This window comes from Mustela nigripes, chromosome 15 (assembly GCF_022355385.1).
Source record: "Mustela nigripes isolate SB6536 chromosome 15, MUSNIG.SB6536, whole genome shotgun sequence".
Lineage (NCBI taxonomy): Eukaryota > Metazoa > Chordata > Mammalia > Carnivora > Mustelidae > Mustela > Mustela nigripes.
The window spans coordinates 25,822,032-25,849,794 of NC_081571.1; the positions used below are offsets into that span (position 1 = coordinate 25,822,032).

Genomic DNA, 27,763 nt, shown 5'->3' on the forward strand with positions numbered 1-27,763 from the left:
GTGTTTAGACTATATTTATATCTTACTCTTTACTGTATAAATAGGTTGTTTCCAGCTTTTCATTGGTTTAAGTAATATTGTGAAAAAAAATCTCTAAAGCGTTTTTATATTTAAGATAACATTCTTAGGATTAAGTTCCAAGATATGAGTTAAAAGGCCATAAACAACTTTAAGGGAAAAAAGCATTCAGAAAAGTTCCAGTTAGGTTTAAAAAAAAAAAAAAGAAAGAAGGAAAAAATTATATATACCACATAATTTACATAAAACAATATCCAAAAGAAAGAAATATTCTAAACATGAAAACTAGTTATCTCCAGTACTAAAATTTAGGATGATTCATATTTTGTATACGCTTTTCTGTATTTTCCAGGTGCTTTATAATTAGTCTACATTTCTTGTACAAATTAATTTTTATTATAATAAAAAAATCCTTTTTTCCTGTGCAAATAGACTTTACTCAAGAAAAGACAAAATAAAATAATGATGGCCAATATGACCTTATTACAATTAAAAATGAGGAATAAGAAAAATTCCCTCAAAAGCCCTAGGCCAATCTTGATTTTTTTCCTCTCACTTTTCTTATCCTCTGTCACACCACTGAAGTTTTAGTGGCATACCAACCAAAAAGAAGCAAAGGGAAAATAGAAGCATCCTTCTGAGAAGGATATGTATGTATATGTCTCCAGCTCTGTCTACATACTCATTCTCCCCAGAATATTTAAGGACATGCCTCTTCTCTTCTCTCTCTTTACAATTGTTTGGTTAGCTAAAGTATTAAATCTTATATATTCTCAACCAAGTGAAATGAGCTCCAAAATAAACAAAGTAACAGCCACATGCCACACTTGGCATTTTACCAGTGGCAGTGGAGAACTGGATGAAAAGTGTACTAAAAACTTAACCTGGGGCGCCTGGGTGGCTCAGTGGGTTAACCCTCTGCCTTCGGCTCAGGTCATATCTCAGGGTCCTGGGATCAAGCCCCACATTGGGCTCTCTGCTCAGCAGGGAGCCTGCTTCCCTGTCTCTCTCTGCCCCCAGCTCTGCCTACTTGTGATCTCTCTGTCAAATAAATAAATAAAACCTTAAAAAAAAAAAAGAAAAAAAAACCTAACCCAAGTTTATCTGAATTTCATCTTTCTCCCAGTTAAACAGTAATGAAAAGTCTCCTAAACTACCACTGAGAATACAAATCATAGCTTGGTAGTATAGGTCGTGTATACCTTCTACTCCAGCACGCTTTCCTTTTTCTGAACTAAGTAACTCCATTAGGAAGAAGTTTACATTTAGGTCACTCTTCCATTGAAAACTGGAAGTCTCTGGTAGAGAAGACTAAAGTCTTAAAGTTTGTTAAAACAAATGAGAAATACGAAAGGACAGTATAAAAATTTTGGAGGAAACATTCAGAATGCATATGACTAGATAAATAAGAAAGCTAAGAACCAATAAAAAAATAATAGCAAAAGGAACAAATCTAAGAGGTAATAACCAATAACTTTACTAAATATATTTCCCAGATGGAATCTAATTGACAGTAACATGCAAAACTGGGGCATAATCCTAATAAAACTTTCACTTTACCTTTCTAATTTGCTGTAGAGTGCACATAATACATTATACTTCTTCAACAGTCTCGACATAGCATTATCAACCTTGGTACTGGTATCAATTTCTTTTAGTAAATCAAAGAATCTGCAGACACTACAAAGAAAGGAATAGAAAAAGTGAATCTGTAACTGAAAAAAATTCATTTCATTTTCAAAGCATAGACATTTTAATCCAGAAGTTTATTAGCTCCATACCAAATCACTATTGTGTTCTTTGGAAGGAATTATTTTTTGTATTTTACTAGTTTGAAGAGTAAAAATCAACTACCTTCAACCCTATATGTGTATACCTATGCCTACATCTATTTGTACCAAAAAAAAAAAAAGGTTGTTATGATAGACACATACATACATATTTCTACACCTGCCTATATGCTTTGAAAACCATAAGTTCACATCAATTTATCCAATTCCAACATACTGTTTCCCTTTCCAAATCTATAACTCTTCTTTGTCAGTGAGAAAGCTGTGATCCATTTATCTTTATTTACTCACTTAGTTAATCACCCTGCCTGTAGCTACCTTCCATCTCTGAAGTTACCCACTCTCCAACGTGGGCACTCTCATCTGCTCAGACTGACTCCCCATCCTAGACTGCCCCGACCCCTCCATATGGACAGCTTCCTCACCCTAGTAGTGTTCTGACTCCCCAGCCCAGACTGCATTCACTTCACATATGGTCTGGCTACTCACACACCCTGCTTGGTCTCTGGCACTGTACACCAAACAGGCCATTTCAGGGCCCTCATCCCCAACCATATCCATATGAATGCCCTCCTCATCACACTTGGGCTCTAACATTCTTCTCTGCACCCCATGCTCTCTCCTACCACAGATGCACATACGTACTTTCTTCAACCACTAATGGTTTTAGGGCTGAATTATTGGGGAAGGGAAAAGAAAAACTGATTAAAATTTTTAGGTTGTTTAAATAATGACTTTAAATCATTTTTTATTGTTTTCTATAAAAATCAATCTGTTTGAAATATTAATACATCCATTTTTTGCTAATAAAAAATAGGGCACTAAACACAGCAATCATCAACTGCACCACACACACACACACACACACAAATTGGAATTATACCAAAACAGCTAAATGAACTCAAGGGTCGTCACCAGACCCTCCCATATGCTCTCCAGCAACTAATGAATTATAGGATTCATTCTAAAAAATGGGCGGGACCACTCAGACATTCATCTCAAGAACTGTAAAAATAGAAGCTTCAGCTAATCAGCAGTGAACAAAGAACCCAAGAGACAGTTGTTAAAGTACTTGTGACATAGAAGGGACTGAGGCAGCCATGACAAGCTACACGGAACAGCAAATAAAGAAGTAGAAATGATATGGAGTAGATGTTCATGATGCTGCTCACAAGAGAAAAGAGAATGGAGTAAATGTCTAGATACCTTCAAAGAAAAATAAAAAAAACTCAAAAAAGCATCTATTCAAGAAGCACGCTCAGTTCCAGTTTTTATGAGATATATGGCAATACCTATGAGACACCATGTAAACTGAATTATTACTACAAAGTCACCTTTTTCTAGGGGTAACTTAAGTGAGACTCTATTCCTTCTGCAGCCCCCCTCTGAAGGAAAGAAGAGAAGAGGGAAGGCTACAGAGAGGAAAGGCAGGCATAAAAAGCCATGATTAAGACACGCAAATCTAAAATAACTACTTATTCTACAGTACTGCTCTATGGATTGATATGTCTTATTATCCGTCCACAAGTAAGTAAGTACAGAAATTCAGAGTAAGCATTTAAAAACTTTTATGGCAATTTAACACTAATGTCGTGCCTGCTGAATATAATAGTAAAAAGTTTGGTCCTGCAGTTAGTATAATTTTTTTCTTTCATTTTTCTGGTAATTAATTTATATTATTTATTTTTTAAATGTCAGTCCATGACATACTGAAAAAAAAGTCCTTTACTAAAGCACATTTAAGCAGCAGTGGTCTAGATACCATTCCTGGATAGTTATTAGAACAAAGAGATGACCTAAGAAAAAGCTATAATGAATATATTATTGTATTTATTGTACAGAGATTATTTATGACATGCCCAATTATAATTGTTGCTCCATTCAGAAAAAAAGTTCAGGAAAAACTTTGCCAGGAAAATTCTTTCATCTTAGAGATAAAAGATGTAATAGCCTTTCTGTCATATTCATTTAGTAATCTAGAAATAGCTTTGTAACACTGTATTACAGACATCTGTTTAATTTTACCCTTCCCACTGGAATGAGTTTCTTAAAGTCAGAGACTATTTCTCACCTCTATATCATTAGAATCTAGCACAGTATCACAGAGCCTAACAGCTCTATAAGTTTTCTTTCCTTTATTTATTTATTTTTTTTTTTTGCAGGGAAAGGGCATGGAGGGGTGGTCTACACTAGGAAAGAGATCAAGACCTCATCAGTACCTATGGTTAAGTTATAAGCACAGATTACATGAACTACTTACTTTTCTATTCATTATAAGTCATTTAATTCTCATAATTCTATAAAATAGCTCACAGATGAGGAACTGAAACAATAAAGCTAAGCCATCTGCTCTAGGTCATTTAGCTTATAAAACAACAGATACCCATTAAACCCGCTCCATCTTAACCAAAACATTCATATCATTTTCAGTCCTCTGGGCCACTGAAACATCTACTGCATGAATGTATAAATTAATGCAGAAATTTACTTATATAATTTTCAGTAAAAGGATTTACTGAAATTACTTATATAACATATAATATAAATTAATGCAGAAATTTACCTATATAATTACTTGTATAAATTTTAATGAAATCTCTGAGATTCTATTTCTAATTCAGTAAGCTAAAATATGACTATACAAGTTCTTTGTTTCCACATTTTATTTAGAGGTAGTAAGAAAGAGTCACTGAAAAATGCAGCAATTTACCTCACTTAAATAAAATACTAATTATGTTTAATTCTAGATAATTTTATCCAAGAAGAAATATATACTACTATCTTTCTAGTAAAATTATTTACTGTTACATTTTGTAAAATGCTGTAAATGAAATGACTAGATGTTGCACAAAGCTGCTCAAGATAACATTCAGGAATTATTGGAAACAAATTAGTAAATTCTTCTTATAAGTATAAGGTTTATAAGCTCAACAACAATTATTTGAGTAATTATGGAAACTCAACTGGATATACAGTCTCAAAAAGTATATACTTATGCATGTGTTACATTAAGTAATATTAAACATTAATAAATGTTAACTAAATTCTTCTAGACTCCCACAACTTTTATAAAAATTTTAATCTAATAACCCTACTTTACAAACCCTTGCTCTTTTTTTCCACTTCCTCAAAAGCTACAATTAGAAAGTTCTAGAGAGTGGGAGACATGATGAAAAATTTCCCAGGATTAAAAAAAATAAAAGAAAAGAAAAAGAAAAATTTCCCAGGATACAAAATTCTTGAGGAACTATATCATAAATAACACATTCGTTAAGGCTCCATGAGCCTTAGGTTGAAGGAGACTTAGGTTGACCTAAGTCCTTTAAGTGTTATTTAATTTTAGCATTTCTCACTAGTTCCCTAAATTCTATTTAAGAGGAAAGTTCAGAAATACTTTTCTTTGATGGCAGAGGCCTATATTGATATAAGAAATTTTACCTGGTTTCTATGTTTTTCTGTAGCTCAGTAAAAGTGAATGGCATCTCATCTAGATCAACTGCTGCAATAAAGATACAGATTCCCCATAGCTCCTTTTTCCTTTGAACATAACCTTCCTGCGTACAAAAAAAAAAAAAAAAAATTCAAATATTTCATTAATCATTCACACACTGGATACCATATTAAAATTGTACTATATGATAATTTTTTTCTTATTCAATATAAATAAATGTTTTTAAATCCTTATGATGGCATATACTCTAAAGCATTTAATTCTAAACTAATCAACAACACTTAAATTTTACATTGTAAATAAAAAAAATACTAAAAAGATCACAAAAGTTAAATTACAACTTACGGTGAAAAATTTAGGGTCTTCTCTGAAGTAAATACTTTCATTTTTATTTTATCTTATTTTTTAAAGATTTTATTTACTTATTTGACAGAGAGATTACAAGTAAGCAGAGAAGCAGGCAGAGAGCAAGGGAAGCAGGCTCCCGGCTGAGCAGAGAGCCCGATGTGGGGCTCGATCCCAGGACCCTGAGACCATGACCTGAATCAAAGGCAGAGGCTTAACCCACTGAGCCACCCAGGCACCCCAACACTTTCATTTTTAAATAATCCAATGTCCTCATAGCCAACTTAAAAGATTTTCGAGTTTATTATATATACTGTTTTTTTAAAAAACAAGGCTACTTGCTCTGATTTACTTCTATTTTTTAAAGACATTTATTTTTATTTTATTTATTTATTTATTTAAGATTTTATTTATTTATTTGACAGAGAGAGACACAGCAAGAGTAGGAACACAAGCAGGGGAAGTAGGAGAGGGTGAAGCAGGCTTCCTACCAAGTAGGGAGTCCGATGTGGGGCTGGGATCAGAACCTGAGCCACAGGCAGATGCTTAATGACTGAGCCACCCAGGTGCCCTTAGGAGGCCAATGCCTTATCCATTAGGCTACTAGGGCCCAGGTGTCCTTAAAGACATTTATTTTTAGAGAGAGAGCTCACACATGTGGATATGTGAGCAGGGGAGGGACAGAGGAGAGGGAGAAAGAATCCTCAAACAGACTCCCTCTTGATGGCAGAGCCTAACATGGGCTTAATCCCAGGACCCTGAGATCATGACCTGAGAAGAAATCAAGAGTCTGTCGCTTAACTCACTGTGCCAACCAGACACCCCTGATTCATTCATTTTTAAAATAATCTATGGACTCAGGTATTTTTTAACCTTGTGAAATTCATATCCCTCAGTGCCATTATTGCTTTCTTTGTGAAGTGGAAATAATAATAAATATCTCACTTAGTAAGAATTAAATGTAATTATACAACATAAGGCCCTTAGCATAATGCCTGACATAATTAGTACTTGATGAGTGGTAGCTATGATTATCATTAAAATACTTTTATTATAATTTCACTATCATTACCTTTTCCCCTAAAAATATGTATTACTTTCTAAATATGTATGTTTTATAGATAAAATTTGATTACATTAAATTGAAAATAAAAGAAATACCAAATTATCTGATGTTCTATTACAAAATTGGAACTATTTGCTTACTCTTAATTGGATGTTATAATAGAACTGAAAAGTATGTGATACAAATTTACATTGTTTTGAAATCTCAATTATACATAAGCTTTAAGAAAAGAATTATTCTGGGGCACCTAGATGTTAAGTCAGTTTAGCAGCCAACTCTTGGTTTCAGCTCAAGTCAGAATATCAGGGTCAGGATTCTCTCTCTCCCTCTCCCCCTGCCCCCCGCCCCAGCTCACAGTCTCTCTCTCTCTCTCTCTCTCAAATAAATAAATAAATATTTTAAAAAATTATTCTAGATTATCAAATTTTGAAAAATATTTTTAGTTGTTTGTTTATCAGAGAGAGAGTGAGGACAAGCAGGGAGAGCAGGAGGCAGAGGGAGAAGCAGTCTGCCAGCCAAACAAGGAGCCCATTATGGGCCTGGATCCCAAGACCCCATCATCATGACCTGAGCCAAAGGCAGATGTTCAACCAACCAAGCCACCAAGGCGTTCCTGGATTATCAAATTTCATTGACAACAAAAAGTTTATCATTATCCAACTCTAAACTTCTCCTTAATTTTAGCTACTTAAAAAATAAAATATTTTTATTTTTTATTTTAATTCCAGTACAGCTAACATACAATGCTATATTACTTTCAGGTATACAATATAGTGATTCAGCACTTCCACACATCACCCTGTGCTCATCAGGACAAGGGCACTCCTTAATCTCCATCACCTATTTCACACCCAGCCCCCCACCTACCTTCCCTCGGTAGCCATCAATTTGTTCTCTATAGTTAAGGGTGTATTTCTTGGTTGTCTCTTTTTTTCCTTTGCCTGTTTTGTTTCTTAAATTCCACAATATGCAGATATCTGTTGCATTTCTATACAAATCTTTTAAAACTTATAAATATACATCCACTAAAATTATTAATTTAAAAAGACAATATCAAAGTTTGATGAGGATGTAGAGCAAGGAATACTCAGACACAGCTGGTGACCATGTGAAATGGTACAACCGTACTGAAAAACAAGTTTGGCAAGTTCTTATACCATTAACTATACACTTTCCGTAATACTTAGCAATACCACTCCCAGATAGACAGATTTCTCCCAAGAGAAGTGGAATTCTTTCCATTTGTACATGAATCTTACTAGCAGCTTCAATCATAAAAACCAAAAAACTAGAAACAACCCAATATTCAAAAACAGGTGAACAGATAAACTGTGGTATATCCATATAATGGAATGTTATTCAACAATAAAAAGGAAAAGTACAAATAAACACAACATAGATAAATCTCAAAATTACTACATGGAGAAAAAAAAGCCAGAGAAAACAGGGAAAATTAATTTTTAATGGCAAAAAGTAGACCAGTGGCTGCATAGGAACAGGAATGGAGGTGTGTGAAGAATCACTACAAAGGAGAAGGAGAAAACTTTCTGGAGTAACCAAACATTTCTATATCTTAATTTATGGTGGTAATTACATGGCTGAATGCATTTGTTAAACTTAATGAACTAGTCACTCAAAACTGGTTGACTTTAGTATCTGTAAATTATGCTTCAATAAATTTGATTTTTGAAATATGTTAAATAACTTTATTTCAAAATGAACAAAGTCTATATAGCTCAACTGTTACAATGACTAATAAGTATATTATGTTTTAATAAAATGAACATCAACTTTTGTGTATGTGCTTATATTAATATGGTTAATTTCTCAGAAACAACTAAGAGGTAAAAGGTTGTTTGTCCCTATAATAAATAACCCCCACAGTACATTACTTTTTATAATTTTTTGTGCTAATTTCTTAGATTTTTGATTTGCTTCCTTGCTCTCAGGCTATCACCTGTTAAACCTAACTGCCCTCAATATGTGTACTTCCAGGAACTGTAATTTTTTTTAAATGTTTTAAAAGTTGAGAAATGAAGTAGTTATTAAAAGGAGAACATTGCTCATTTTTTAAAAACAACAGATTTTATTAAGACATAGCCAACACAATTCAACACACATTCACTGAAATGATAAAATGCCTGAATGAAATGTTCTATAAATAGGTTTGGATTTTTAAGGACCTAAGGAATTTTCCTACAAGCAAAACATATGACTATTATTTCAGAGAGATTTGTAAAGCTTGCTGTTGTTGCTATTGTTCTAGCTACATTTCAATTAATTCTTTTTTGGATAAAGTGTTTTTTCTTCTTCATACACATTTATCTATGGAAGAAAAATAAATGTTACTTTTAAACTTCAGACCATTAAATATTAAATATGTCAGAGAGAACCGTATAACAGATGAGATGAATTAGATTATTCATTTATAAGCAAATATTTTTGTGTATCTATGCAAAGCAAATGATCAGTTTCCAAATAGAAGACTCCTAGAAGTAGACTTTCTGGACTCACACACACCCACCCCAACAGGTACAAACAATAACACTGACTTAGTCTGTTTAGTTATAACCAATAACACTGACTTAGTCTGATCTTATACCTAGCTGCCACCGAGATTTGCTAGATGGAAAAAATTTACAAAGCCAGAAAGATTAGAATTAACTACAGAATCCTACTCTATAATTACTTTGTTCACTTTTTAAAACAGCAGATTATATTAGGACATAGACACCACAATTTAACACAAAGTCATTTGATATGATAAATGCTTAAATGAAAAGCATCAGTTTAAACACTAAACTACACTAAAATCATCTTTACCTTCATATAGGCTTCTTTATACTTCCTTTTTGTTTTTTAGTATCCTCCAAATTTTGACATCCCTAAAAATTTCTTAAGAAATATTCATTATACAACTGCCATGGTTATGACTCTGGGGAATACAATGGTGAAAACAAAAACAAAAACAAAAATTCTGTATCTTCCTGGAACTTACATTCTCTTATTTAAGAACATGGATTTTGGTGTCAAACACTCAAGAGTTTGAATGCATATTTGAGTTGTGTAACTGTGGGCAACTTGTTTAAATCCAATAAAGACTCAATTTCTATGAAAATAGTAATGACAGTAATAGTGTCTGATCATAGAATCACCACAAAAATTAGCAGTGAGAATGCTCTTAAGTAATGTTTGGTGCCTGGCATTGTACCTACTGAATCAGAATTAATTATCAGCAGCAGCATTACCATTATCAGTGAATCAGTGAATCTAGCACTCATTCCACTACACCATAGTGGTCTCAATACCACTCACTATTTGATCTTCTCTATACCATAAATATCCAACCTTGGGAATAATGGATGTGTGTGTGTGTGTGTGTGTGTGTGTGTACGTTTAGGAAATAAGGTTTAATGACCCCTAGCCCCAGGCAATCACTGAACCGATTTTAATTCCTTTTCCAGAATGTCATACAAATGGAATCATATGGTTTGTAGTCTTTTTTGTCAGGCTTTTTTCACTTAGCAAGCTTCTGAGGATTTATCTATCCTATTATATCTATCAGTATTTATTCCACTTAATTTCTGAATGTACTCCATTGTATGAATATACCACAATTTGTTTATCCATTCTAAGACTTGAGTACATATGTTATAAATAATGCTACTAACCTTAACCCTAAATATCCAACTATAGGTCTTTAAATGGATATATGTTTTCATTTCTTGAGCAAACACATAGTTGGGGAACAGCTAAGTTCTATGTTAAATGTTAGTTTAAGTTTATAAAAAACCAACAAACTGTTTTTCCAATGTTTGTTGATGGTTTTCTAGCCATCCTAATATGTGTGTAGTGGTACATTTTCCCAAGGACTAATGACATTGACTGTTTTTTCAAATCTTACTTAACATCTGTATCTCTTCCTTGGTAAAAGGTCTTTTCCAATCTTTTCTATTCAGTTGTTTGTCTTATTAAGCTGTAAGAATTATTTGTACTTCTGGATTCAAATTCTTTGATAGGTGTTTTGCAATGAAGCTCAATTTATTTTTTCTTTTATGGATGATGTTTTCATGGTATTATCTTGGTATTTCGTGGTATTATCTTTGAAATCTCTGCTTAACCAGAGTCTCTTATGGTTTGTTCCCCTCTCTCCTTTTTTCTCTCCTCCAATATGTTCATCTGTTTTCTTTCTTAAATTCCAAACAAATATATCCCATGTCATCTTCTACAAGTTTAGGTCTCTAAATCAAGTTAATTTTTATAAGTGTTACAAGGCAGAGATCAAAGTTCATTCTTTGTATGTGAATATCCATTCAGTTGCTCCAACATCACTTGGTGAGAGGGATAGTCTTCCTACACTGAATTACCTTCAAACCTTTGTATACAAAGACTGAGCATATATGTGTGGATTCTATTTATGGATCCTCTGGTCTGTTCTACTGCCCAGCTTGTCTTTCTTTTCAACAATACTATAATGTCTTGACTAATGTGGTTTTACATGTTTTGTTCTTTTTTAGTTTGGTTCAGGATTTTCCAATCTGAAAAGGTCACCTGATTCACCTCTCATTTGCAAATTAAGAAATTAAAGACTGGAACTGAGACTTGTGCAATACAGCCAGTCAAAGCCACAGAACTAAAACCCAAGTTTCCTAACACTCAATTTAGTATTGCTCCATTCCTTTGAGAATATTTCCTTGTTATATTCCTACATTGATGTTCCTAACATTTTCAGTATGAGATCCTTAATCTTATCACCCCACCAAGAGTATTCTTAATTATTTTACTATTCTGTATTCTTGATTTTTATTTTATTTTAGAAGGTTAAAGAATCACAATACCTAAAGCTTCAACATTCTTCTCTACATCAAATACTTTCTAATTATCATATCTCCCAGTCTTCAAAATGTCTCTGCATCTTCATCTCTAAATTCCTCTTCTCTTCTGATCTTTACAAATGGACATTCTCCTCCACTCTCAAATTAACAACTCTAAGGTCTTTCTACCACCTATTTTCAGATCTCATTGCCTCTCATCTCCTTCAAGACCTGGTGGCTTTTTCATTACTCCCTCTATCTTTTGTAATTTCTCTAACAGTTTTCCTTCTAAAAGCTTCTTTCTCTTTTGTTACAAATAAGCCTGTATCACCTTAAAAACAAAAATGACCCATATCTCTACGTCTGGACCTTATCAAGCTACCATCCTCCCTTCACATACAATCCTTTTACCTTCTCACTATTCACACACCCACTCACCATACACTCTCACAGGACACACACAGTACATCCACTGAACACATATGCTAACTACACAGGCACTATTATACTGAGGCTATTCTCTAGGTCTTCAAAGATCTGTCTTTCCAAACTAAATGGCCTTTTTTGGGTTTATCCACAAAGACCTCTATGTGGCATCTGACACTGGTGCAATGAAACTTTTTCTCTTACCTTTTAAAACACTCTAATATCCACATTCTCATTTCTTTCTCTCTCACAACTTTTTCAGTGTTTCCCAACTCCAAAGACTTTTTTCCACCATATTCTGTTTTTCTCAGCAATCTCATTTGCTTCCACAGCAAACCCTACCATTTCCATACAAAGGATTAGCATATCTTATCCTGCTTTCCAGCCCTGATTGCTCTCTCAAGATCCACAGCTTATTTTCCAATAGCAATTTACAACTAAAATCTGTAACCTACGTGTTTTCTATAAAATTTAGTTGATAATTATGAAAAGGGCTTAGAAGAGGACATCAAAAATGGTTAAAGCAGAGAATAATTCTTACCCAGCCAAAAGAAAATAAATGGGCAAGGACAGGAACAAGCATTCTGCAAAAGAAAAAAAATGCTACTTTCCAACAAACATATTTTGAAAAGACTGAACCTTAAAAGAGTAACAATTGAAAGACATTTTAATAATATGATCAAGATCCTTAGGAGTTCAGTTTTATATCTAAGAATTTATCCAATGAAAGTATCTGGAGAGTTTAATCAAGATTTAGTATAATACATCACCAGAGGCAGGGGAAACAAAAGCAAAACTGAACTATTGGGACTACATCAAGATAAAAAGCTCCTACACAGTGCAAGAAACAACAACAACAACAACAACAACAAAAACTGAAAGGCAGCCTATGGAATGAGAGAAGATATTTGTAAACAACATATCTGATGAAGGGATAGTATCTAAAATCTATAAAGAACTTGCCAAACTCAATACCCCAAAACCAAATAATCCAGTTAAAAAATGGGCAGAAGGGACGCCTGGGTGGCTCAGTTGGTTAGACGACTGCCTTCGGCTCAGGTCATGATCCTGGAGTCCCGGGATCGAGTCCCGCATCGGACTCCCAGATCCATGGGGAGTCTGCTTCTCTCTCTGACCTTCTCCTCGTTCGTGCTCTCTCTCACTCTCTCTCTCTCAAGTAAATAAATAAAATCTTTAAAAAAAAAATGGGCAGAAGACATGAATGACAACTTTTCCAAAGAAGACATCCAGATGGCTAACAGACACATGAAAAGATGCTCAACATCATTCATCATCAGGAAAATACAAACCAAAATTATGATGAGATACACACCTGTCAGAATGGCTAAAATCAACAACACAAGAAACAACAGGCATTGGCAAGGATCCAAAGAAAGGGGAACCCTCCTGCACTGTTTGTGGTAATATAAAATGGAAAACAGCATGGAATCTCCTCAAAAAAATTAAAAATAGAATTACCCTATGAGTCAGTAACTGTGCTACTAGTTATTTATCCAAAGGATACAAAAATACAGATTCAAAGGAATACATGAACCTGATCTTTTTGGCAACATTATTAACAATAGTCAAACTATGGAAAGGGCCCAAATGTCCATCAACTGATGAATGTATAAAGATGATGTGGTGTGTGTATACAAACACACACATACAAACACACTGGAATATTATTTGGCCATCAAAAAATGATATATTGCCATTTGTCACAATGTGGATGGAGCTAGAGTACATTATGCTAAGAGAAATAAATCAGTCAGAGAAAGATAAATACCACATGATCTCACTCAAATATGGAATTTAAGAAAGAAAACAGATGAACATATTGGAGGAGAGGAAAAAAGGAGAGAGGGAAACAAACCATAAGAGACTCTTAACAACTCTAGAGAACCAACAGGATTGATATAGGGAGGTGGGTGGGAATTGGGCTAGATGGGTGATGGGTATTAAAGAGGGCACTTGTTGTGATAAGCACTGGGTATTGTATGTAAGTGATGAATCACTGAATTCTACTCCTGAGAGCAATACTGCACTGTATGTTAAATAACTAAAATTTAAATAAAAATTATGAAAATAAGATTTAGTGTAATAGAGGTTAAAGAATTATTTGTAAGAACAAAATTAGTGGGAAAACCTAAATATCTTAAAATAGAATATTTAAATAAATTGTAATGGAGCTCTATCACACAATGATCTAAAACCCTTAAAATATTTCAAAGATTATAAGGAAACAGGAAAATGTCAAAGATATGTTAAGAGGAAAAAAACCCCTACCAAAATTCAAAATTCTGAGTATATTTTGATTATAATTTTGTGAAAATTTTTAAAAAGGGAAAGCAAAAATATATCAAAATGCTAATTATTATCTCTACATGGTAGGATTACAAATGATTTTCATTTTATTCATTATTCCTAGATACATTTTCTAAATTAATACAATTATAGTAGGAAAGTCAGTAAAATTTAAAAGTTCTAGGGGCACCTGGGTGGGTCAGTCGGTTAAGCCTCTGCCTTTGGCTCAGGTTATGATCTCAAGGTGTTAGGATTGAGCCCTGCATCAGGCTCCCTGCTCAGCAAGGTGCTTTCTTCCTCCTCTCCCTCTGCCTGCTGCTCCCCCTGCTTGTGTGCTCACACCTGCACTCTATCAATAAAACCTTAAAAATAAATAAATTAAATAAAAATGAATAAATAAGTGCTAAATTTATACAAAGCAATAAACAGAAAAAGTAGGAATACTAAAGAGAAAAATCTTAAAGATATTAAAACATTAATTACCTATCTTACAGTTTAAATCAAAATCTACAATCAACATTTGAAAAGGCTACCTATTAAGGTAGCATTTAGTTTAGTGCACTTGAACCACCCTAATGATAACCCCCAGTTGATGATGGCACGTACTTGCTTTAAAATGCACTAACTTACAAAAGAGCTCCACCATGTGGTAACACAAATCATCTTGGTGGCATCAGAAAATTATCTTACCTACCGTAACTTAACATGAATTTAAACTGAATTTTGAAAGTTAAAAATACTAGCCATTGGGGCACCTGGGTGGCTCAGTTGGTTAAAGCCTCTGCCTTCAGCTCAGGTCATGATCCCAGTATCTTGGGATCAAGCCCCACATCGGGCTCTCTGCTCAGCGGGGAGCCTGCTTCCTCCTCTCTCTCTGCCTGCCTCTCTGCCTACCTGTGATTTCTCTGTCAAATAAATAAATAAAATATTAAAAAAAAAATACTAGCCATGGGCAAGATGAAAATAAGCTATACGAAATATGCTTTTGGGCACTTGGGTGACTTAGTCAATTAAGCATCTAACTTCAGCTCAGGTCATGATCTCAGGGTCCTGAGATGGGGGGGGGGGTGTCTTCAGGCTTCACACTTAGCAGGGAGTCTACTTCTCCCTCTCCTTCTGCCCATCCCCCTTGCTTGTGTGTGCTCACTCCCTCTCTTTCTATTGCTCTCAAATAAAGAAATAAGATATTTTTTAAAAAAGAAATATACTTTCTAACTCACAGTCAGTAGGACATGTCCTTACTCTTGACTCATAGGATTGTAACCAGTGATTAACAGTAAGGTTACAAATTAAATATATTACAGGAATATAATAATATAATAGAGGACTGGAGGCAATAAGAGCAGTCTTTATCTTCTACTCTTGGATTTCCTCCTCATCAAGGTTATATGTAGGAACCAAAGGGATAACAGACCAATATGTCAGAAAATCCCACCTCTCTCACTTGTGTAATAATGGCTGACAGCAGTTAGTGTTAAATACGTTCTTTGATGTGCTCAGAAGTAAAAATCAAGAGTGGCTTAGCCAAGAAAAGGAATGCAAAAGCTAATCTTACTTATACTCAATCACATTTGTGATACAACACACAGGAGTAAACAACAGGTGAATCAGCCATGGAGTTACACAATGCCCTTGTGAGGAGAGAGTTGACTCCACTACCAGAAAAATAAGTACCTAACAAGTTCAGATTTACCTGACCCACTGCCCAAGACATGGGGCTTCCTCCCTTAAGAATTTCTACAGAACTCAGTGGATAGGAATATCTAAACATTCAACTGAACTGTGATTTACTTATTTATTTGTCCATATCTCAACCAGTCTATATATACATCTGGAAGGTAAAACAGTTCTACCTAATTCATTGCTATACCCCCAAGAGCTTAGTGAAGTATCCAGCACTAACTTGGCATTAAGTATGTATTTCTTTTTTAAAAGCAGTACTAATAGCTATACCCCAATATAGAATGGAATAGCTTTTTTTCCCCTTTAGTACGCTCAGAAAAACAAGCATCAATTCAATCACCAATACAAGGTATAAGGTAAGACTAGTTCTACTATAGTTTCTTCAACTCCCATTCATACATTGGTAACAACTAATGAGTACAAGCAAGAGTAACTCACACAAAGAAATGATACTACAGAACTCATTTTCTAAACAGGTGATAGATGACTGACCTGGAACTTGGTTTCTGGTCAAGCTGTTTGCTTAGTTTATTGAGTCAAAGCCCCAAAGATGATCCCGAGAAGACATAACAATATAGGAGAGAAAACCGCCATCAAATGCAAACAGCTATTAATTAATTGGCTTTTCTGTAAAAGATCTATGAAACTAATATCTACCACTCTTAGGAACAAGGTTAAAATACACTGAGAAGAGAGATCATTCTGACAACTCGGATTGAATTTTATGGATAAAAGGTATCTTCCAAAGTTTGCATACCAACTCCTTCTTCCAATACTGCATATTCTACTTGAAAAAAGGAAAAAATCAAATTAATAAATGAGTTGGCATTAGAATAAAAGAATCCCAAATTGGAAGGGAACCAAAAGAGATCACTGATCATCAAAGTCCTATGTCTGGGAGTTTCTAGGGTTCCAAGTCATAAAATGATAATCTGGCAAATTTTTCAATATTTAAAAAAACTTAAGAAAACCCATATGTCTACTCTCAATAAAGCCTCAGTTAATAAAGTAGCCATCCAGTTACACAATGCCCTTGTGAGGAAGACACTTGTTAGAATGGGCATTTGTCACTTTTGTTAGAATTCAATGCAGCATAGTAACATAATTTACCTTTATGTTGATAAAAAGCATTGGCTGTTGGCTTTTATGTCTGAGTAAAATTAGGAAAAATAAACAAACTTAATTTTAAAAAGTTTGGTAGACTTTCTGAAACAGAGCCAAGGTGGGTGAAGCTAATAATTAATGTTTGGTAGTTTTGAGTGCAATATGATTCTGATTCAACTAACCTTAAAAAAATAGTTTGTATGATGAGAAAATCAAAGCACATATAAAAGAGATAAATTAAAGCAGGACTAGGATAAAGAATGTTTGATAAAATAATTCACTTCAAAACTCTCCTAAATACCTAAGTCTCATATAAACTTGATTATCTGTTTATAGCTTAATATAAAAGAGAGAAATAACTACCAACCTGAACATCAATAATTATGAATACCACATCTTTAAAATTAAAATGAGTATAAATAAGGAAAAATAGTAATTTGCTGACAGATTATTTAACCATTTATTTCAAAGCAACTCCTGTTGACAACCTAGCACACTTGGAAGCCCATAATAATCTCAATGGTCATTTCAATCCTATGGAAGAGTATTTCATATATCCTTCTGGTATCTATTCCTAATTAGGTGGGACACAATTCAGATCTGGCTCTATGTTTGTGGGGAATTGTGGGGGAGGGTAATTTTTTTAAAGATTTACTTATTCATTTGAGAGAGAAAGAACATAAGTGGGAGGGGCAGAGGGAGAGAATCTGAAACAGACTCTGAGCTAGTGCAAAACCCTATGTGGGTTCAATCTCACAACCCTGAGATCACGACCACAGCCAAAAATAAGAGCTAATGGCTTAATTGACTGCGCCACTCAGGCACCCTGTGGGGCAGAGGAATTTTTCAAAAAGAAATTCATTATGGTTGATTTTCAATAATTTGTATCCCAAAATATACTAGAAAGGAATTTTTTAAAAAATCTTAATGAAACTATATGTAATAAAATTAAAGAAAAAATATAAAATATAAGATAAAGAACTTGGGCATTCTGGGAAGCATAATTCTGAACATTATTCTCTTATTAACTTTTTTAATTTTTTTTTTTATTTGACAGAGATCGCAAGTAGGCAGAGAGGCAGGCAGAGAGATGGGGAAACAGTCTCCCTGCTGAGCAGAGAGCCCAATGTGGGGCTTGATCCCAGGACCCTGAGATCATGACCTGAGCTGAAGGCAGAGGCTTAACCACTGAGCCACCCAGGCACCCCTCTCTTATTCATTCAATTAACAATAAATATTTATTAAATGCCTACAGCAACAACCACTATTTTAACTGCTAGTAATACATTAGTAAACAAAATAAGCATTCCTGTTTCCTGAAGCTGACACCTTAGGGGGAAGAGAAAGACAATAAGCAAAAATCAGTATAAATAAGTAAACTATACACTGTTACAAAAATAACAGAGTAAAGTGGATAGAGAATTTGAGGGAGAAGTGAGGGCAGATTACAGTATTAAACAGGGTGGTAGATCTCATTGGTAGAGTGAGATTTGAGCAGACTTTTATTTTATGAACAAAGACACAATCCATTAAATTTTGACCCAGAGCATCCATTTCTAGACTACACTACATCTTCTTACTTGTGCATTAAATGTGGATATAAGGATATTCACTGCAGTTGTTTGTAGTATAAAATATTCAAAAATAAACTAAATCTTTCTTAACAGGGGAGTACAAAGTAAATAATATGTCCATACAATGGAAAATACATCCACTAAAAATATCAAGCTAAACACAGAGGATGAGTTGATGTTCAAGATACATTGCTACATGAGAAAAGCAAAGTAGAGAATAATGCAAAAACTAGAAACTTTTCTTAGTTGCTTCTGGATGGAAAAAGTATGTGTCTGGAGGATAGGAATGAGAGAAACTTCATTGTTTAATTTTTATTTCTCTTAAATCTTGAACCACATGAATCTATTGCCTATTACAATAATAATAAATGGTAATAATAATAGTAATTATTTATTTATACTTCTAAAACAATCCATAAGACTTCAATTAGGTAAAACAAAAATCCTTAGATCTATGTGGTGAGGTGGGAGGAGAAAGGATTGGAGGTAGAGAGCAAATGAAAACTTAACAATGGTTATCTCTATAGAGGTAGAAATAGAAAGAAGCCAATGGATATTCATTTTTTATTACTATAAAATGTGATTTCTTAAAAAGAAGCATATTTGACTTTTGAATATATATTTTTCTCTGAACTTTTGAAAACAAAATATAAAAATGATAATTTTAAAAAAAACAGGAAAAATGTTAGTATCTAAAAAAATGCATGCTATAATGCTTTGGATATAAGCATCCAAAATAATAAATACTCAATTAGAAGATTCATAGTGACCACAAAGTTAAATAAGTTAGTTCTCAGAAGAAGCCTAATGGCTCTTCATTCAGAGATGAAGGTTAAATTCCTTGTATGGGTTCTCCAGAAAAAGAAAGTAAACTGCAGTAAAAAATATTGGCCAACCGTGAAAACTGCTATGAAGGAAAAGCAATTTTTAAAACAGGCAGCCCAATTATATATTATTATTATAATTACACTACACATAATTATATGAGACCTATATGAGTATTTCATGATCAAAGTTCATGATTAACTTTAATAATGTTATCTGATATATATATTAAGTATAAATCAATAAATGATGGGAAATTTAGGAAAGAAACAGATTAAGAAAGAGAATAGAAAAATGGAGAAAATCAGTGAAAGCAAAATCTATTTTTTTAAGAGATCACCAAAATAGAGAAACTTTTAGTTTGACTGACCAAGACAAAAGAAAGAGGCTTAAATTAGCTAAAATTAAGAATGAAGTAACGACATAAAGAGCAACCTTACAGAAATTTAAAAAAAAAAAAACTATAGCATGAATGCTTATAACAATTGAAATGGACAAATTCCTTAAGAGAGACCAACTACCAAAACTGACTCAAAAAGAAACAATCTGAATAGACTTATAGCAATTGAACAGTAATTTTAGAACTTCCCACAGAGAAAAGTCCAGGCCCAAATTGCTTCACTGGTGAATTCTACCGGATACTTAAAGAGGAATTAGTAACAATTCATCAAATTCCTCCACAAAAACCTCTTAGAAGGGAAGATCTCCCAACTTATTCTGTGAGAAGCCAGTATTACCCTGATACTGAAATCAGACAAACACATTACAAGGAAAGAAAACAGAGATAAAATCTCCTATGAGTATATGCCAAAATCCCCATCAAAATACTAGCAATCCAAATTCATAAACATATAAAAAAGATTATACACCATTATCAAGTAAGACTTATCCTAGAAATGCAATTCTGGCTTAAGATCTGAAAATCAATTAAAGTAATACCAATAAGAGAGGAAAAAAAGAATATAACATTATATTAATAGGCACAGAAAATCATTTGACAAAATCCAAACTCATTTGATAAAACACTTAATGCAAGAGAAAGAAAAGGTAACACTCTTTCTCTCTCTAAAAATAGACAAACTACTTGTCTAGCATTAAATATTCACTAGGGAGAAGGTATTATAAAATATACCATTTTACATACAGAGAAACAAAGATTTGGATGATAGCAGACTTATCTTCGGAAACAATGGAAGCTAGAATACAATGGAACTTGGCAGGAAAAAGCCAAGCTACAATTTTTTTAAATCATTTATTTATTTATTTGAACGATAGAGAGTGAAATAGAGAACACAAGCAGAGGGAAGAGCAGAGAGAGGGAGAGGCAGACTCTGCTGAGCAGGAAGCCTGAATCTGATAATCTAAGAAAAAATCTACTCTTAACATTGCACTTACTGGTAAAAGACAGAATGATTTCTCCTTAACAGCAGGAATTCTTCCCACTTCTACTCAACAATGTATTAAAATCTTAGCCAGTGCAACAGGCAAGGAAAAGAAAGAAAAATGTTATAAAGGAAGAAATAAAGCTGACATAATTGTACACATAGGAAATCTATGAAAACTCAAAAACGGGCAAAAAAAACATAAAAGATAACACACTGTTCATGATAAACAATGGCAAATAAGCACATTTAGAAGACCTTCAGTAACTGTGGACTTTGGGTGACAATGATGTGTCAGAGTCGGTTCAAGTGTAACAAATGTAGCACTCTTGTGACAATGTTCATAATGGAAAAGGTTAAGCATGTGTGGAACAAGGGGTATATGGGAACTCTCTGTACCTTTTGCTTAATTTTGTTGTGAACCTAAAACTATTCTAAAAAGAAAAGTCTATTTTAAAAATATCTCATATAATTAGCAATCAGAAAAATGTAAATTAAAATCACACTGAAATATCACTACATACCAAGAAGAATGGCCAATTTAAAAAAATAGTACCACCACCAAAAGTGGGCAAAGACGTAAGGAAACTGAATCACCCATATATTAATGGTAGGAATATAAAATGGAATAGCTGGAACAAAGTTGGCAGCTCTTACAAAATTAAACACATATAGACCATACCATATGACCAGCAATTGCACTCCCCCAGAAAAATTAAAACTGATATCTATACAAAAACCTATACACAAATATTCACAGCAGCTGTATTCCTAACAGCTAAAACCTATGAATGAGGCAGATGTCTTTCAATGAGTGAAAGGTTAAACAAACTGGTCCAGTCATGCCATGGAATACTACTGAACAATAACAACAAAATGCAATGGGCTGACTTGTGCCCCTGCCCAACTCCTGAAAACTCAAATGCTGAAGTCCTAACCCTAAGTACCCAAGAATGTAACTGTTTTGGAAGATAGGGCCTCACATAGGAACAATACATTAAAATGAAGACATTTGGTAAGCCTTAAACCAACCTGATTAGTGTCCTTATAAGAACAGGAAACTTGGACACACACACACACACAACACACACACACACACCCCACCAGGGATATGTGCACATAGGATAAGCATTCCAGAATGCAAGGAGAAGGCAGCAATCTGCAAGCCAAACAGAGAAGTCCCAAAAGAAACTAAATCTGCTGACATCTCAACTTGGACCTTCTAGTCTCCAGAAACATGACAAAATGTATTTCTGTTGTTTAAGCGACCCAATCTGTAGTATTTTGTTATGGCAGCCCTATCAAACTGATATACTGATAACAGTTTCACTCCAGGGAATTTATTCTGAGTGAAAAAAGCCAATCCCAAAGGTTAAATACTGTAAAATCCCACTTAGATAACATTCTTGAAATTACAAAATATGTCACATTATTATTAAGTAACAATCTTATTAAATATGTATAGACAACCTGGTCTACTGGTACTGTCAACATAATATTTGGAATGATGATTACAATCATTGGTCATCTTTGGGGGATCTTACAAAACAAATATGTTCGTTTAAAAACTAGCCAATAAAAGCAAAGCATAAAGCACTTATCCTTCCTTTCCTGAAAGAACTATACTTTAGAATAAGAACAGTTAATGAAGAGAAGTTTCTCTTTACAGAATTACAACTAATAATTGAAAGAGGAATGATAAAGTATCATATTACCATTTAGCAACCCCTATGGATTCAGTCAATGGTCATCAATAGTTGCTTAGAACAAAAAAAGGGACATAACAAGATACATGCATCCCAATGGGCATTCACAAAAATATCTCTAAAATATTTCTTCCAGAAAATATCAAACCAGCATCTGATCAGGCCTCTGGCCTGATCTATTTCCAGAAAATACAGAGGATTAGACAAATATTTTAAACAATGAAGAAGACACAATCTGCAAAGTAAACACTGTAGGAAATTCTACAGAATAAACCATCCAGTTTCTTCAACAAATAAATTGTAAGTAAAGAAAGGGATGGGGGACAGAAGTAAAAGATAAAATCTATAGATTAAGATATTTAAGACACAAGTCAACCAATTATAATACATGAGCCTTATTTGAATCCTGATTAGAACATGTGAAAAAAAGTTCATGAAGTAATTGAAAAATTTTGAATATGGGATATTTGATAATAGCAAACTGTCACTGGGGGCACCTCGGTGGCTCAGTTGGTTAAGCATCTGACTCTTGATTTTGGTTTAGGTCATGAACTCAGGGTCATAACATTCAGCCCAGCAGCAGGCTGTGCACTGAGTGTGGAGCCTGCTTAAGATTCTCACTCTCCCTCTTCCTTTGTCCACCCTCTACATGCATGTGCACACACTCTCTCGCAAAAAAAAAATTTTTTTTTCAAATAAAATATTCTGGTTTTTAAAGTTATTAAAAGAACCTTTTGCAAAGGAGAAGTTATTTGCAAAAGAAGAATTTCAGCCCTGCACGAAGAACCCTGCATGAAGACGTGTCATATGTCTGTAGTACTGTGTAACTTACATGGAATGCCTAGTGTTACTCCAATTCCAAATGATGCCTTTCAACTATCTTCCTAAACATAATGATCCATATCACAAAAACAAATGCTTCTATCAAGGGCAATATATTTCAAAGTTCTTGAATATATATATATACACACACACACAAAACCTTAAGAGGCTGACATTCAGACATCATTTCTGCTTTATAGATAAGCAAACTGAGACTTGGAGAATTAACCAATTTACCTAAAATCCTATAGCTAAAATGCAACTAGTATCATCAAAAGTTTCCTGTCTCCAGGTCCAAGGCTTTTCCATTCTATACAGCCATTTAAGATGCACAAAGAAAACCAAAATTTTAACAACTGATTCATTGTAAGTCACAACATGAACAGTACTCCTGGCCAATTTCTTAATGGAAAGTCCTTATTTATATCCTATATGCAGTATGAATAGCATCTAATCTAATGACAGCAATTACATATTACACACTTATTAAACATTTATACAAAAAGGAAAAAAACACTTTTCTAGACAGAACACCACAGACCTTTCCTTAAATTTTAGAAAAAATTACCACATCAGAATCATTACACACACATTTATAAATTCAACTATTTTCAAGGTTGCTTTGGCTATTTGGGGCCTTTGTGGTTCCATACAAATTTAAGGATTGTTTGTTCTAAGCTCTGTGAAAAATGCTGTTAGTATTTTGATATGAATTTCCTTAAATGTGTAAATTGTTTGGGGTAGTAAAGACATTTTAACAATATTTGTTCTTCCAATCCAAAAGAATGGAATGTCTTTCTTGGGGTCATCTTTCTTTCATGAGTGTTTTATAGTTTTCAGAATACAGGTCTTTCGCCTCTTTGGTTAGGTTTACTCTTGGGTATTGTTTCTGGTGCAATTGTAAATGGAATTGATTCCTTAATTTCTCTTTCTGCTGTTTCATTATTGGTGTATAGAAATGCAACAGATCTCTGTAGGTTGATTTTGTGTCATGAGACTCTACTGAATTCATGTATTAGTTCTAAGCAGTTTTGTGGCAGTCTTTCAGGTTTTCTACATAGAATATCATGTCATCTGTGAATACTGAAAGTTTTAGTTCTTCCTTCCTGATTTGGATGCCTGTTATTTCTTTTTGTTGTCTGATAGCTGTGGCTAGGACTTCTTGTACTGTTAAATAACAGTGTAAGAGTGAACATCCCTGTCTTTTTCCTGACCATAGAGGAAAAGCTGTTTTCCCCATTGAGGATGATATTAGCTGTGGGTTTTTCTTATATGGCCTTGATTATGTTGAGGTTATGTCCCCTCTAGCCCTACTTTGTTGAGGGTTTTTATCATAAATGGATATTGTACTTTGTAAAATGTTTTTTTTTTTAATCTATTGAAATGACCATACAGTTTTGGTTTTTTTTTAATTTTTTTAAAGATTTTTATTTATTTATTCAACAGAGAGAGATTACAAGTAGGCAGAGAGGCAGGCAGAGAGAGAGGAGGAAGCAGGCTCCCTGCTGAGCAGAGAGCCCGATGCGGGTCTTGATCCCAAGACCCTGAGCTCATGACCTGAGCCGAAGGCAGCGGCTTAACCCACTGAGCCACCCAGGCGCCCCGACCATACAGTTTTTATTCTGTCTTAAAAAGCAAAGCTGGAGGCATAACAATTCCAGATTTCAAGTTATATTACAAAGCTGTAGTGATCAAAACAGTATGGTACCGCATGAAAATAGGCACAAAAATCAAGGGAACAGAATAGAAAACCAAGGGATGAACCCGCAACTATATAGTCAGTCATCTTCAACAAAGCAGGAAAGAATAGCCAATGTGGAAGAAGTCTCTTCAACAAATGGTCTTGAGAAAACTGGACAGCAACATGCCAAGGATGAAACATGACCACTTTCTTATACTAAACATGAAAATCAATTCTAAATGGATTAGAGACTAAAACGCGAGATCTGAAACCATAAAATCCTAGAATAGAATGCAGACAGTAACATCTTTGACACTGACCATAGCAACTCCTTTCTAGATGTCTCCTGAGACAAGGGAAACAAAAGCAAAAATAAACAATTGGGACTTGATTAAAATAAAAAGTTTCTACACAGCAAAGGAAACATAAAACTAAAAGGCAACCTATGAAATGGGAGAAGTTATTTGCAAATGACATATCAGATAAAGGGTTAGTATCCAAAATATATGAAGAACTTATAAAACACCCCAAAAACAGATAACCCAATTAAAAAATGGGCAGAAGACATGCATAGACATTTTTCCAAAGAACACACAGATGACATGCAGTCGACGTACAGATGGTCAACAAATACATGAAAGGATGCTCAACATCACCCATCATCAAGGAAATATACATTAAACCTACAATGAGGTATCACCTCACATCTGTCAGAATGCCTAAAATCAACAACACAAGAAATAACATGCATTAGAGACAATGTAGAGAAAGGGGAACCCTCTTGCTCTGTTTGTGAAAACACCAGCTGGTGCAGCTACTCTGGAAAACAGCATAGAGATTACTCAAAAAGTTAAAAATAGAACTACCCTATGATCCAGTAATTGCACTACTAGGTATTTACCCAAAGAATATAAAAATACTAATTCAAAGGGATACCCCAATGTTTATAGGAGTATTATGTATAATAGCCAAATTATGGAAACAGCTCAAGTATCCACTGACTGATGAGCAGGTAAAGAAGGTGTGGACTATATACAATAGAATATAATTCAGTCATAAAAAAGAATGAAATCTTGCCATTTGCAATGACATGATGGAGCTAGAGGGTATTATGCTAAGGAAAGTAAGTCACTCAGAGAAAGATAAATACCATGTGATTTCACTCATATGAAAATTTAAGAAACAAAACGATCACAGGGGAAAAAGGAAAGAGAGGCAAACCAAGAAAAAGAATTTTAACTCTAGGGAACAAAGTGATGGTTACCAGATGGGGGGATGGGAGATACAGGTGATGGGGATTAAGAGGGCACTTGCTGTGATGAGGACCAGTGTTGTACATGCTGAATCACTACAATGTACACCTGAAACTAACATTACATTGTATATTAACCAACTAACAGGAATTTAAGTAACTTTTAAAAATTCAAGGATTTTAACTGATTCTCAAGTTCTTCTAAAAATTATATTAATATAAAGTTTTCCAGGGTAGTTCTTTTTTTTTTTTTTTAAAGATTTTGTTTATTTATTTGACAGACAAAGATCACAAGTAGGCAGAGAGGCAGGCAGGGGGGGGGGGGGGGGGGGGGGGAAGCAGGCTCCCTGCTGAGCAGAGAGCCCGATGCAGGGCTCAATCCCAGGACTCTGAGATCATGACCTGAGCCGAAGGCAGAGGCTTTAACCTACTGAGCGACCCAGGCGCCCCATCCAGGGTAGTTCTTAAGTCAAATTATTCTAGTTGTATGATCTAATATAGATATTCATTTACACTAATAAGTGCTTTATGTGCATGAAGTTATTTAATCCACACTATTAATTCCAAGATCCAGAAATTACTGTTAGTCACTTTTACAAATAATGAAACTGAGGCTTGGAAATTTTAGGTAATTTGTTCAAAATCAGGAAGCTAGTAAATGGTAAAACTAAGACCTGAGTCAGTCTAGTCTGATGACAAATCCTTGCTCTTAACCCACCCCCTATTCCAATAAACATCATCTACTTTCAATTGTCAAAAAGAGTTACCTTAGTTACTACATTTCTCTTCTTGTTTAAAAAAAGATTGCCAACTATTACCTAGAAGAGCTAGAATGGAAAAGCTGCATCAGAAATGAGTTCATTTTGTCATAACATTCACTTCTCTGCACAAGCTGTCACATTCTCCCTTAGGAATGATTGTATAATCAGAGGTTAAATTCTCGGGCCAATCCTCAAAAACTTAAATATCACTTAAAATAATATTTCTAGATAAACATTCTGGTAATTATAACAGGACAATACCATATCCTGCAAAAATAGGTACCCAATATCCCAAAGGTAACATGTAATTCCTTCCTTTTCTTCCTCCAGCACACAACCAAGAATGAATTCATATCCCCTAGTCCCATCATGAGCTCCATTATGAAATAAGACTTAAACTGTGCCAGTTCCTATGGAAGGTAAGGACAAAGCCAGGATAAAAGCATAGAATAAGAAAGTAGTAACATTTATTCATACTTATAGTCAAGTCTGAAGCCTTAAACGGCCTCCACAACCAAGGAAAACTATAAATTATCATTCAAATATAATTCAGTATAATATAAATACATAATACATACTACTATATAATAATATATTAATATACTATATATAATATAATTCAGTATAATATATAGTTCAGTATAATATAAATTATAGTTCAGTACAAAAACAGTTTTGTATTAATCAGCCTGGAACCCTAACTACCATATTGTACTTACAAAGAGATTGAGAACATAACCCACTCATAAACTGGAA

The 27,763-nt window shown here is 34.1% G+C and overlaps 1 protein-coding gene across 1 annotated transcript in view; it reads right to left on the reverse strand.

The window, feature by feature from the left end:
• Window positions 1-27,763, reverse strand: part of RB1 (RB transcriptional corepressor 1) — a 159,891-nt gene that overhangs the window by 125,498 nt on the left and 6,630 nt on the right. The window contains exons 3-4 of the mRNA XM_059378222.1: window positions 5,247-5,362; window positions 1,579-1,698 (exon numbers count right to left, since the gene is read on the reverse strand). Of these exons, the coding sequence (XP_059234205.1) occupies window positions 1,579-1,698; window positions 5,247-5,362 (236 nt within the window). The remainder of the gene's footprint in view (window positions 1-1,578; window positions 1,699-5,246; window positions 5,363-27,763) is intronic.